The sequence below is a fragment of the Cyprinus carpio genome, chromosome B7, assembly GCF_018340385.1.
Source record: "Cyprinus carpio isolate SPL01 chromosome B7, ASM1834038v1, whole genome shotgun sequence".
In the NCBI taxonomy this organism is placed as follows: Eukaryota; Metazoa; Chordata; class Actinopteri; order Cypriniformes; family Cyprinidae; genus Cyprinus; species Cyprinus carpio.
The window spans coordinates 14,285,889-14,300,223 of record NC_056603.1 but is presented as its reverse complement, the minus strand read 5'-3'; the positions used below and the strand labels follow the sequence as shown (position 1 = coordinate 14,300,223).

General features: G+C 34.5%; 2 protein-coding genes across 2 annotated transcripts; one reads left to right on the top strand and one right to left on the bottom strand.

Annotated features, from left to right (window-relative positions):
• Positions 1–3,053: 3,053 nt before the first annotated feature.
• Positions 3,054–7,714, bottom strand: btr09 (bloodthirsty-related gene family, member 9). The gene is made up of 9 exons (XM_042727357.1): positions 7,556–7,714; positions 6,882–6,937; positions 6,237–6,790; positions 5,888–5,983; positions 5,487–5,720; positions 5,244–5,382; positions 4,878–4,904; positions 3,447–4,028; positions 3,054–3,347 (listed from the first exon to the last, which is right to left on the bottom strand). The coding sequence occupies exons 1-8, from the start codon at positions 7,705–7,707 to the stop codon at positions 3,481–3,483; spliced, it is 1,806 nt and encodes a 601-aa protein (XP_042583291.1). The 5' UTR covers positions 7,708–7,714; the 3' UTR covers positions 3,054–3,347; positions 3,447–3,480.
• A 1,219-nt stretch (positions 7,715–8,933) lies between these two features.
• On the top strand, positions 8,934–14,266 carry faah2b (fatty acid amide hydrolase 2b). Its single transcript, XM_042727364.1, has 11 exons — positions 8,934–9,116; positions 10,342–10,424; positions 10,514–10,650; positions 11,152–11,361; positions 11,537–11,656; positions 11,765–11,900; positions 11,986–12,103; positions 12,237–12,356; positions 12,494–12,602; positions 13,055–13,243; positions 13,434–14,266. Exons 1-11 carry the CDS (start codon positions 8,934–8,936, stop codon positions 13,607–13,609), a joined length of 1,581 nt encoding a protein of 526 aa, XP_042583298.1. The 3' UTR covers positions 13,610–14,266.
• The last annotated feature ends 69 nt before the right edge of the window (positions 14,267–14,335 follow it).

Below are 14,335 nucleotides of genomic sequence, written 5' to 3'. Positions count from 1 at the left end.
CTGTTTTTACTAAGGCTTATTCCCTAGTTATTTGTTGTGTAAATTATATTAGTTGTGCGAATACTATTTTTATTCGTTTGACAGAAAAAAAGAAGACTTTTTGTGATACAGGCCTATTTATGACATGCAAATCTATAATAAAGTGAAACATAATGACAGTAGGGTCATGTTCCTCTAGCTGTTTATTTAGGGGTTTTCCAATATTTTATATTTTGCCAAAAATGAGGTCACTGTGCGATTTAGCCCTATAAGGCCCTCTGTTGTAATATTACAACATCAGTTTCAGCTTGACTAAAATAAATCTGCTCATGTTTTTTTTTTTTTCTAAGACCACATTTATACAACTAATAGGTCCTATTCTTCAGCCTTGCAATGCTACTGGATGCTAGACTTTAAAAAGGCCTATTTACCTGGCCATAAACTCACACAACCTTTGAACTTCCCTTGAAGCACATCATCTTGTTTCACTGAACTGGATAAATCTACATTCAAGTAAAATGCCTAATATATATATATACATACATATATATGTATATATATTTTTTTATTTTATTTATTTTAATTTTTTTTTCTGTGATTATTAACATATGTAGATCATGCGGATATTAAGGTATTGTTGAATGTATTGATAATTTTAAGATTTTGAGCTTGTTATATTATATATATTATATTTTGAGCTTGTCAGTGTTGTATTTTTGCAACATTGGGTTAAAGGGGTAGCAAAATTTGCCTGTGGACCTGCTTTTTTGCCCAAATATCTGCTTGCTGCATGAGGGACTGGTGATAATGTTCTGGAATGTGGGGGGTATAAGTGCTATTAGCATTATAAGTAAAGGGCACAATAAGCTATCAGACAGTATTGTCAAGTCAAGTCATGAAGAATATTTTAAAGCTTTCATTCAGGCTTCATCAGGTTTGTAAATATAGTCAGAACATATTTTTTATAATAAAAGTTTTTTTTAATTAATAATAAAATATTAATAATACAATAACAATACAATGAAAATGACTTATTTTATCATTATTGTGTGATTATTAGTGTGTATACATATATAGACTATTGTAATGGGGTTACAGAAGCATTTCACCCAGCAGATGAACCTTAAGATGTTTTCTACATTTGTTCAGACAGTGAGTAAAATCACTGAAATTCTGCTACCCAAAGAGCCCAATAAATGTAAAAAATGTAAAAACACAAATATTTCTGTATTAGAGGCCTCCTACAAAATAATTTTTTTCACAGTTTTTTTTCTATATTTGGGTCTTAGGGGTAGAGTGGGATAAAATGCCCTCTAATGTTTTTCCCAAAATAATCCCAAGATAAAATCAAGATTATTATTATTATTATTATTATTATTATTATTATTGTAACTATTGACTACGTTGACAAGAGTGATGTATAGGTTTTCACCCTGAAACTTACACTGGTGATGTACCTGAGAGAAAATGAATTTCACAGTAAATTATCTCATTTTCAGCAGTACAAAAAAGTGTTTTAAAGCTTGTTGTTTTGTAGAACATCACAGTTATATACAATATGATAACAGCGGGGCCTGTAGATAGTGAGTATGTGTGATTTAAGAAAAAATATAATTATATTTTCTGAATTTCTTAGCATTTGATAGAACCCACACACCAGAGATTATAACGTTGCAGTGCAACACTAAACAGCATAATTCTGTAGCCATTTCAGTAATGTTTATTATTTTTAGTAGGTTGTTTGTTAATTCAAGACAAACTGGCCTACAGTGCTGTGAGAAATTGTATACAAAGACAACACCTATCAAATCTATGTATGAATTATTGAGCAAGACCGTCACTGTTAAGTTATTTATGAGCTTTAAAAGTGCTTTTGTTTTGAGTGTATTGGACACCCTTTTATTTTTTTTAATTTGTCAAATGTGTGACGCCCATTTGTTGATAAATAAAAGTCTAATATAATTTATGAAATATATATTAAAATCTTTAATTTAAAAACATGAAGTTTTCAGTCACCCTTCATCTATATCATGACTTATTGACTCATAAAGTTGTGAGCTGAGTTTGATGGTGCAAGAATATAATATCTCTCACAGTAAATAAAGCACGCATGTGGCCTCTTGAATAAATGAGTCAATGCTTGAGCGCACACAGCTCATTAAATTGTGCCTGTTGCCATTAATGGGTGTAGGGTTGCATGCAGCAGAACATTTAGGAGTGTGTATCGTGTGTATGTTATATGCCATGAAGAAACCGCTCATATTACTCTATGCTGCCATCTAGTGTCACAAGGCTAGAGCGCAAAATTACCTAAAATTAAAGGGGTCATACGACGTTGCTTAAAAGAACATTATTTGGTGTATTTGGTGTAATGCAATGTGTTTATGCGTTTTAAGGTTCAAAAAACACATTATTTTCCACATATTGTACATTATTGTTGCTCTATGCCCCGCCTTTCTGAAATACGCCGATTTTTACAAAGCTCATTGTTCTGAAAAGCAAGGTGTGCTCTGATTGGCCATCTATCCAGTGTGTTGTGTGAACATTTGGGCAGTGTTATGCAAATCTTCCCACATCGTGACGTAGACATGTTGGGGGCGTGTTAGAACGAGCCGTTTTAGGTAGGAGTGTTTGATTCTTAACTTTTATAAAGAATATCTCTTTGGATTTGAGACTTTAGTCTTTGCAACTTTACAGATCTTCTTCATGCACCAAGAGCTTGTAACACTCCAGAGAGAAGAGAATCGCATCATATGACCCCTTTAAACTTGCATTTTTAGCTAAATTATGAAAGCATGTGTTATATGTGATGCTGTACATATATAAAGCAACTGAAAATGATGTTCAATTATGAAAATTATTAGGCTATCATCACCAGAATAAAGAGTGATTGAGCTCAGAGACATCGCTGCTTTCTGTCTCATACAATACAGTTCTTGAGCCTTGTCCACACATTCCATTCTGAATATTTATCTAGGGCAAATTTAGGTATGTTTTACAGTCATATGTGTTACAGGTTTTGAAAGCAAACTTGTTTAAATAAATAAAAGGTATTTCATGGATAAAGTACCACATTTTTATTTTTTTATTTTTTTATTGTCCCATGTGATAAGATAAGAATTGTGCAGCACAGGAATGACTGTTTACAGGTCAGTGTCACATCATTTCACTTTGACAGACAGAGAAGAGCAAAGAAAGAAAATGCTTGAGCAAATATTTAATGAAACATGCATAAAATAATTTCAAAAATGTTGAACATTTACATTTACTGTATTATGTAGATCTGTACACTCTGTTATTAAGAATGTACACACTTTAATTATTTGAATAAAAGTACATATATATTTCAGATTCATGATTATAAAAATTCAATTCAATTCAATTCAAGTTTATTTGTATAGCGCTTTTTACGATACAGATCATTGCAAAGCAACTTTACAGAAAATTAAGTTTCTACAATATTTAATCATTTTCATCTGGTACTTCATATTTAGTTATATGTCATTCACTGTAATTAACAGGTGAGATGATCAGTGGTGCTGAATTTTTACCTGCATCATTAGTCCAAGGGCTTAAAAATGGATAGAGTTTGTCAGTAAAAAACTGACCAGTGAAAGAGTAGATATGAGACCTGGACTCCACATCATAAAAGGAGACCAAGCCTTCCTCATAATCCACAAACACACCCACCTTCTGAAGCTTCACGTTCAGGGAGAGAGAGACAGGGGAAGACTCACAAGCTTTATACTCTTTTGCGTTACTTTGCCACAAAGTCCAGTTACCACTTTCAGGACACAGGTTGAGCACCCCCTTCCTGTTAATGGATTCTCTTGCCACACCTAAACTCCACTGAGTCTTTCCCTTAACCTGCACCTCAAAATAAAACCTCCCAGATGAAAAGCCCTTGTTTCCTAGGACAATCATATATTTATTAAACCTCTTGTCATAGTCTGGGCAGTATTGCTTTATGTTTCCATGTCGCACTTTTTTTCCATCTTCAGACAGGATCAGGTCAGGGTGGGCTGTGTCAGGATCCAGAGTCACATCCACTGAGAGAGAGAATTTAAATCATAGCATCGGAGCAGAAATATTTTTATGTTTATTTTGAATAACTGAATGCTAATAATGGAAACCTGGAATGCTGCCCTTAACAGATCATTTAATGGAACAGTTCATCCAAAATGAAAATGTGCTGAAAATTTACTAAATGATGTTTTATTAACAAAGTTCGGGAGGAGCATGTTCAGATAATTAACCTAATTAACAGGAGAGGTGCACAATCAGTAATCAACCCAATTAATAAGATAAGAGGTGTGTATATACACAGCAGACTTACCTCTGTTCCTTGACAGTTTTTCCAGAATCCCTCCTCCACCCCTTCTTCACACTTAAAACTATTTCTGTACTAACCTGTAGGGGGTACTCTGTTTATTATATGTAAGTGTGAACTCGTGAACCATCAGGTAATTGAAGATGTAAATAACTTTCTGTAAATATAAATGTACATGTAAATGTTTCTTCATCAGAACAGTTTTGGAGAACTTTAGCATTACATCAATTGTGAATGGGTGCCGTCAAAATGAGGTTCCAAACGGCTGATAAAAACATCACAGTTTTTGAAACAAATGGATGGCCTGGAGTCACAAGGATTACTTGTGGATTATTGTGATGTTTTGTATCATCTGTATGAACTCTTATTCACAACACACCCATCAAATTTCGAAACAGAATTATTTACATCATGGATGACCTGAAAGTGACCACATTTTCAGCAAAATGAAAAAACAAACTCATCTACATCTTAGATGGCCTGTGGGTGTGTACATTTTCATTTTTGGATGAACTATTACTTTAAGGTACTGTAAGCATATGTGAGTGAATAGGATTAAACACTGTACCTGCATACTGCTGTATTCTCTTCAACACTGTGGCATACATGACAACAAAAGATAATGAGAACTTTATTTACATTCAGACACGTTTATAAATTGAATTTGCTTTTAAACATGTTTAGCTTGCATTTGGGATTGAGCATCCTGAAGAAAGAAGAAAAAATACTCTGAAGCTTGCTTCATGTGATTAGATTAGTGTATGTGCTCATTTAATAATAAATGAATACAACAACCTTACAATTGCAACAAAAACTGCCTTTTTGAAAACTGATTTCCTAAAGTTGATGGTTTATGTGTGTCATGAAGTTTGATCATTCTGTAACTGCTGATTAACTAAGCCATTAATTGTGAAATAAGAATTTGTAAATCTACCTGTTTGACTGAGTTTCTCATCTAGAGTCTTCTGCAGCTGAGTCAAAGTTCTTCTCAGAGTCTCCACACTCACACAAGTATTAATACTGATCCCAGCCCAGATCTCGGTTTCCATAGGGCTGCACAGGGATGGATAAATCTAAAGGAGGAGAGAGAGAGAGAGAGAGAGAGAGAGAGAGAGAGAGAGAGATCCCTCAGCATGTTAAGTGTTATCCTGTGAAGTGATCAGAGAGAGACACTGACCTGTAGGAGGTGCAGGTGATCTTCAGTGTGTGAGAGCTGCTCCAGCTCAGTGTTTCTTCTCTCCAGTTCAGTGATTTCCTGCTCCAGCTCTTTAATCAGCTCTTCAGCCTGTGTTTCTGCTGCTGTCTGCTTCTGCTCCATCAACTCCAGCAGCTCAGACTGACATCTCTCAATGGAGCGGATCAGACTAGTAAACAGCTCAATGCTGTCTGTTCTTTCTTTTTCAGTGTTTTTCTGATTAGTCAGATTCATGAAAAGAATTTACTTTTTTGAAATGCAAATATCTGACTATATATATATATATATATATATATATATATATATATATATATATATATATATATATATATATATATATATATATATATTCTTTTTAAATAAACTTGAATATATAAACTTACTTTTCTGAGCTTTACTGAGTGTTGGATTTGTTCAATCTTCTTCATTCTGTCCTGGATCATTTGCTGCACATCTGTCTGAGTCTTTATCAGCTCACTCTATGGCCAGAGAATAACAATAAAAAGCAAGCTTCACAAGGCATTTAAAGTAAACAAGAGTTATCAGGTGTAACAAAGCATTTTTCTAAAAAAAGTGTAAACATAGATAAATACAAAATAATAAAGTAAAATAAATTAAAAGCTATCCTGAAAAATGAAAAATGAGGATTACATATAAAAAGATAAACTAAGGGACTGCACATTTTTTAGTAATTTTTAAAAAAAAAAATGTTTTCATGTTGGAATTTCCGACCTTTTTCTCTTCAGTCTCCTGCTCTACAGGAACATTGTTGTGGTTCTTGTGTTTGGTCACAGTGCAGATCACGCACACACATGTCTGATCATCTCTACAGAACAGCTCCAGAGGTCTGTCATGTTTCTGACACAAATGATCCTGGAGATTTTTTACAGGATTTATCAGTCTGTGTTGTTTTAAACCTGGAACCCTCAAATGACGCTCCAGGTGAGCCTTACAGAAAGAGCTCTGACACGCAGGGCACGACTTCAGGGCTTTCCATTTAGTATCTGTACAGATATCACACAACACTGGAGGTATTTTCAGATTATTTTTCTTTTTGTAGTGATCTACAATGTCTCTGAGTGTTGTATTGACCTTGAGATTAGGTTTTTGGTTGAATGATTCTTTACAAATTGGGCAGCTGTAGTCGTGCCTGCTGTCCCAGCATTTTTTCAGACACATCTTGCAGAAGTTGTGTCCACATGGAGTGGAGACTGGATCTATGAACACATCCAGACAGATGTTACAATGGAGCTCCTCATTCAGAGGACCAGCAGAGGACGCCAGGGCTGAAAAATGATATAAAAGGACATTTCTCACATTAAATAAAAAACCCCTTCCGGTCAATAATCCATTATTTTATGAGGGTCACAGACTTACAAGATAAATTCCTCCTTTTCTCTTGTGGTTTTGGAGATTCTGCCATTGCTTTTGCCCTTTTGAATATTTAAATAAATAATAATAATAAAAAAAACACATCAGGACTTATTTACAGCAAAAATAATCAACATTCATAAGAGTAAAATAATAACGCATACTTCTTAAAACTTAAAGATATCCAAATATGTTGTATGTATGTATGTTTATTTTCAAAATAATTAAAAAAATGTATATATATATATATATATATATATATACTGTATATATATATTCATATAATTAAAATTCATATTAAATGTTTTCATCTCATGTTAGCAATAATAATAGGGGTGAAACTTTTTATTTTTAAGGTTGAAATATTGTCAAATGGCATGATCAAATGTAATCAATCTTGCATTTTCACTGGTCTGTATTTAGTCAGTCTGCTCATATACTTCATGCTTCTCCAGTCTTTAAGATGTGAGAGAAAATGACAACATACTTTTCATCTTTTTAGAAGCAAGCAAAAATACAATTGATACAATTCTGATATTATTTTAGTGTTGTAACAAAAGACAACTAGATGAGCATTTGACTCATGATTCCTGGATTGCTCTGTTTTTTCTCTCTCAGGCATATACCATACACTGAACAACAACTGAATAAGACCACTAAAAATTTTTTCTATCACATACCTTTGAGTATCAGCTGTCCTCGCATACATCTTGCGTGCAATTGGATAGCTAAACATTTTGTTGTTTAAAGGTAAAAAAAAGGTTTCTAGATTGTTGGTTTTCAGTTTGCAGACAGTTGGTTTCATTTCACTGAAAGTTTCCACCCAGCTCATCGGTCTCATAGCTCCTCCCATATTTTCTTTATATGGAACAGATCAAGTATTCCTCTTCTATGGATGTGTTTGATACATATCTGTTTTATATTAGGCCATGAAGAAGGTTAAAACAACATTTGTTGTTGGGACCATTTGTTAAGAATATCAAATTAGCTGGAAGAAATGTTTCTTTATTAGGTGGCTAAACATACCAGAAGAAAGAGTACTTCTTCAGACAAATAATACTCTGGAACAAATAATACTCTAGATCTTCAGTCAGTTGACTGCTGGGGGAAGCCATGACTGAAACAATATCAGTTTCATTGCACTTGTTTCTTAGATATTTTTGCATATGAGGGGGGAAACCTAGAATGTTATCAGTCATTTAAACAACAATACAACTTGAAGAATACATATTTAAAGTATGATTTTTCCCCATGTGAATAAAAACATTTTTATTGTGTATTATATATCATTTTTATAAACAAACAAAAAACTAATTCACTATGGAAGCAGATCTTATATATTAACATAATATAATATATAATATATTATTAAAATGTACTTGCGCTAACATTAACAATGAACAGTTGTATTTTTATTAACTAATGTTAAGAAATATGAATGTAACAAATGTATGCTCATTGTTAATGCATTAACTGCCTATAATAGGACCTTATTGTAAAGCGTTGCCCAATTAATAAACCATTAGTGCTATGCTGTTTTATGCCTTTTTAACTAACCAACCATCACAAATATTACAAGGATTAGGAATAAAACATTTTTGTTTAAATGTCAGTTTATAGAACAGTTCTGCTTACAGAAGTATTGCACAATGGGACAGTTAAAATGATTATTCATTTTGGATGATGATAAAATCATTTATATTAAGATGTGCATGGACAAATGGTCTGACTTATATTACAAACACTTGTGCTAAACCATATACACATCACTATGTAGTAAAGGGATCCTCCTTAGATCAAAGTATTAACTTGGATTTTCTATGAACTTTCTCATCCCATTGTCCCTTTTTGACTCTAGTTTTGTGTCTACACCTGTGTTCAAAACCTCCTCATGACCATATGTGTGGTGACTGCACATGTACTGTACTGTACTGTAAGAATAGCACTATATTCTTAAATGTGAGATAAATGAGGTCAAAGTTCAGCATCTACAGAGATAAATTGCTTTGGGAGTGGCATGTGTGCACATTTTACCATGGGATTTTTGCTTTCGCCACAATGGCTTTGACAATTGGAGAGCATGTGCAGCGCTTCCTGCTGGTCCTCGTGCCCAGGCTGTTCCTGACTCTCTTTAGGCTGGTCTCACCCGGCACAAAGCGACCAAAACATCTCCCTCCAATCAAAAACCCACTGCTTACTCTCTCTGCAGTGCAACTGGCTGAGAAGATACGCAGAAGAGAGGTTTGAGCTTTTACTTGCATTAGTTTTGTCACAGCTGAGCATTAGGGATTGTATTAAAAAATGAAAAAAATGAGCATATGGGTGTTATGTCATTGGGATTTAGAGTGACTGAGTTTGTTTTGGGTGCTGGCTTGGATTTATAGCGGATTAATGAATGAAAGATAACCAATAACTGCATCATATCTTATAAAGATTACCCCGTGTGTTTGATGTTTAGGTTTCTTTTTGCACATTTAAATAAAAGCTGTTTCACAAATAACACTCTGGTTCTATTTTGCTGAGAATCAGTGGCTATAGTGTGCACTACAAGAATGACAGGTCAGCCCCCAACTGAAATGTAACTTGTTGCAGTAACAGTGTCTCTATTCCAAAGGTTTAAATTAAATAACTTGACTAGACTTAAGTAATCTTAGGTTATCGTGTCAACTTTATCATGGATAATTGTCACAAAGGGCTCTAAAGTGCAAATGATCTGGCACAATAAATGTAGATCATGGCTCAATGCCTATAACCTTACATCCAAAGCTCCTACATGTGGAGAAAAAAACAAAACAAAACAAAACAAATTATATATCTATATATCTATATATTCTGCTTACTAAATAACAAATGTAAAAAAAATATTATTAGTAAATTATATTTAAATTTATTATTATAATCAAGCAGTCTTTAAATTGTAACTAGCAAGTTTGTTTATATTCCACAGAAAAAAAGCATATAGATTTGGAGCAACTTGAAATACACTCACAGGTTCAGAAAGGTTAATTTTTTTTCAGTGATGCCATAAAAAAACAATTTTGGGTTCCCCAAAGAACCCTTCAGAAAAAAGTTCTTAAAATAATTATATTTAATAATAATCTAAATATAGTTTGTTTCCATTATAAAGAACCTTTTGTGGAATGGAAATGTTCTATGGATGTTAAAGGTTTTTCATGGAACAAAAGATGCCAACAAGGAACACTTTTCAAATTAGATATGAAACATACAAGAACATATTTAGTAACCTTACAAAAAATTATCCAAAGCCAGTAATAACAGTTTAGACTACAGGCGGGGCAAAATATATTAAACACAATGTTTGATAATGTACTGTAAGTGCTTATAAGTCCTAAAATAACATCACTACAGATTCACCACTGAACTAGACTAAAAGAACCAGTTATTCTGTGTTTTGCCATGGTCTTTTGTAATACTGAATATTAATCTATTTGACTTGTAAGTTTAGGTTACTAGTGTAGAGGTTGTGCAGGCCTACATTGACAGGATACAAGAGGTGAACCCACTGCTCAATGCTTTGGTCAAAGACAGGTGAGCACTTGCTTTAGTGAGGTATAACAATGTTAATGCATGACTGTACAGAACATTTCGTTATAAGTGCACCCTGTCCTCTCTTTCAGGTTCTCATTCGCCATTCAGGAGGCCGCTCGTGCGGATAAACTAATAGAGGAGGAGAATGGAGGAGAGGATGTTCTGAGGAGCCGATTTCCTCTGCTGGGAGTTCCTCTGTCTGTCAAAGAGTCATTCGCTCTACAGGGTACACGTCCCATAATGCTCTCTGCCTTGCATGTTTCAGTATCACCCTAAAGAGGTTTATTTTGAGATTCATTCCTGATTATCAAATGACTGTTCACTAAAAATATAACACATGGACATAAAACATTTATTCGAATGGTTATAATGTTACTTCTAGGAAATAATCTTACCTTTATAGATAATATATAGGTAAAATTACAAAACTATGTCAACTAAAATATTTAATATCCACATATTTATGTATTTCTTTTTCGTAATAATTATTTATATGAATAGCTATGTATAATGTATAATCAGTCTGCCATTGTTGCAAGAATCCTTACATATTGCTTAAAATATGTTTTACAAAGACTGCAACATTCAATTTTATTAGTAAATGCTGCTTGTTGATCCAGGATGGATACATTCTTCCCACACTCCTCTACTGCTCACTCATAGAGACAAGCTTCTGAAAAGTATACTAGAAATGATATTGATTCATGTTATCTGACTGCTGCAACAGGTATGCCCAATTCTAGCGGGTTGAAATCCCGCCGTAAAGTACTTGCCAGTGTGGATGCTCCTCCTGTGGCTCTGTTGAAGAGAGCTGGAGCAATTCCTCTGGGAGTCACCAACACCAGTGAGCTCTGCATGTGGATGGAGTCCAGCAACCACCTCTATGGGATCACCAGTAACCCCTATGATCTCGAGAGGATGTGTGGAGGAAGCTCAGGTCTTGCTAAAAAAATCAGAAAAATAGTTTTCATAAACCTTACATAAATTGACTGTGCAGAAATTATACTGCATTAGTCACTGTTTCAATGATTTTGCACTGATGTTCAGGTTTACATGACTTGTTGAAAGGTTGACAAAATTATTGTAATAAACACCTATTCTTTCTCTGGTAGGTGGAGAGGGAAGCATCATTGGTGGTGGTGCGTCTGTGATAGGCATCGGTTCTGACATTGGAGGAAGTATCCGCATGCCATGTTTTTTCAATGGGATATTCGGCCATAAACCTTCAAAAGGTATGTGTTTTGCTGTAGGAACAATCAGAAAAAAACACAAGAATCTTTCTGTTAGTAGGGGAAAACTCTGTATATATCATAAAGATAGTGAGTTTTATTACCTTTCAGATGTGGTGTCTAATGATGGTCAGTTTCCTTCATGCACGGGTCTCCAAAATGACTACTCAGGTTCTGGTCCAATGTGTCGCTACGCTGAAGACCTGCTCCCTCTTCTGAAGATTATGGCTGGACCCAATGCAGACAAGTACATCTGACAAAGATATGAACCAGATAACATTAGTTATAGTGATAATAATAGTCAGTTCTGACAGAAAGTATATATTTTCTAGGCTCTCCCTCTCAGAAGAGGTGGATCTGAAAAAGTTACGTTTCTTCACTGTAGTAAATGATGGTGGATCTCCACTGACATCTCCAGTAGACAACCAGCTCATTCAAGCTCAAAAAAGGGTGAGGAGAACATATAATGCATGCATAATATAAATAAGCATGAATGCTTCTGTAATCAGTTGTATTGCTGAATACAAGCAAAGTACTTTATTTGAAAAGGTCATTTTTTATTTTTTGTTGTTTCTGATCACAGGTGGCTGCACGCTTAGAGGCAGATCTGGGAGTTACGGTTAAGGAAGTCAGTTTTCCTCAACTCAAATACTCTTTTCAGATCTGGGACACATTCTTGGCTCTCCCTGACAAAGATGGCAAGGTGTAGTAAGCCTACCTGAAGTTGCCTTGACATTCAATTTATCAAAGGTTGTAACAAAAGGTTGTAGCAACCACAAGTGCTTATAACAACAAAAATGGTACACTCAAAGAATTAGAGCAAGTTTGTGTTTATTCCAGCCTCCACAGCCTTTTGTTGAGCTAATGGCAGATGGAGGATCTGTGTGGCCTTTTTGGGAGCTGATAAAGAGGATTTTTGGAAGATCTGAACACACTGTGGCGGCTATTGGTAAACTCAAACCAGTATTATTTTAGCATTTCATTGAGATCAGTATTTTGAATTTGCTTTTATTTGTATATTTTCAGTGTTTAATTTAATTCTAAAGTTTTAGTAATTTTATTGTGCATTTTTGCAATTTTTTTGTAGTTTATTATTCATTTTAGGTTTTGGTTATTCTAGTACATGAAGTTAAACTAAATAAAAATATGAAATGCTAAAAATAATGTAAGGTTTTTGATATTTTACTCTTTTTTTTTACAGTTAATATTTTATTTCAAGTAATTAACTTTTTATGGTTTTAGTTCTAATTTAATAATTCTGACTCTAAAACTGATGTATATGCTGTATAATTATGGTTGCTCAGAGTCATTGTTCTGTTCTTGTCCTTAAAATGTCTTTCGAACTAACAACCTGGAGGAGACTTAATGCTGGACATGTTTTTCACTTGTGGCTGATTTCAGGTTTGGCTCTGATGGAGAGATCTCACAGCTCTAAGCCGTCTCAATTCATCCTAAAACAAAAGGAAGAATTGCAGAAAGAGATGGAGGATCTGCTGGGGACAGATGGAGTGCTGCTGTACCCCTCTCATCCTCTACTCGCACCCAAACACCACCATCCCCTTTTTACTCCATACAACTTCGCTTACACAGGTAACAATTGCTTAAGCAGTCATTATAGTGGATTTGCAAAGAGAAGTTACTAAATATATCAGGAGCCATTATAAGAGTGGTCAAACAGGAACAGACTTTCAATAGGTGTTTAAGTTTAAAATCAGTATAGTTGCAGCAACATTAGTAGAAACAACAGCATATTTGAAAACCATTTCACCCATTTCTATAGGGATCCTGAACATCTTAGGCCTGCCGGTGACCCAGTGTCCACTGGGTTTGAGTAAGGAGCGATTGCCTTTGGGCGTTCAGGTGGTGGCTGGGAAGCTTCAAGACCATCTGCCTTTGGCTGTGGCGCTCTACCTGGAGAAGACTTTTGGAGGCTGGGTCGATCCTGGAATGGCTTAAGCACTGAAGACACTGGAGGAAATGCTGGAACTATAGGCATGACATAGCATGTAAAAAGACAATCTATACCAACACTGCTTCATCCGGTTGATTTAAAGGGACAGGCACCCAAAAAAATCATGTACTTATGTCTCATATCGTTTCAGACCTTTAAGACTATCTTCTATGAAATACTAAAAGAAAAGATATTTTGTAGACTGCTGGTAAATAAGGTTTTGGTGCCCACTGAAACATTTCTCAAAGTATCTTTTATGTTTCACAGAAGAAAGTAAGTCACAGAGATTTGGATCGACATGAGGGTGTGTAAACGATGGCAGATATTGTTTTTGGGTGAACTATCCCTTTAAAACAAATAAGTTGTTTAAAAGCTATGGCCTTTTTTAGTTAATATTTAGACATGACTTGCAAAATAGTGTAATCATTTTTGATCTATAAACAAATATGAACAAGAGAAAAATGTACCAAAGATTACTTGCTTCAGAATTCATACATCGCCACCCATGTCATTAAAATCTGTTCAACATTTGTGTCTTAGATTCTGCACACAAATAAAATGTAAAAAATAACAACTAGCAACAACTAGAAGGTTGTTAGAAAGGCAGTGATTCAGTTGTGACTGTGGTTGTGCAGTGCAACATAAATACAATATTATTTACACTAAAGCTTCAGAAATCGACTCATTCAAAACTGGACACGTTTTCATTTAATTCCTCCTTTTTTTTAAAA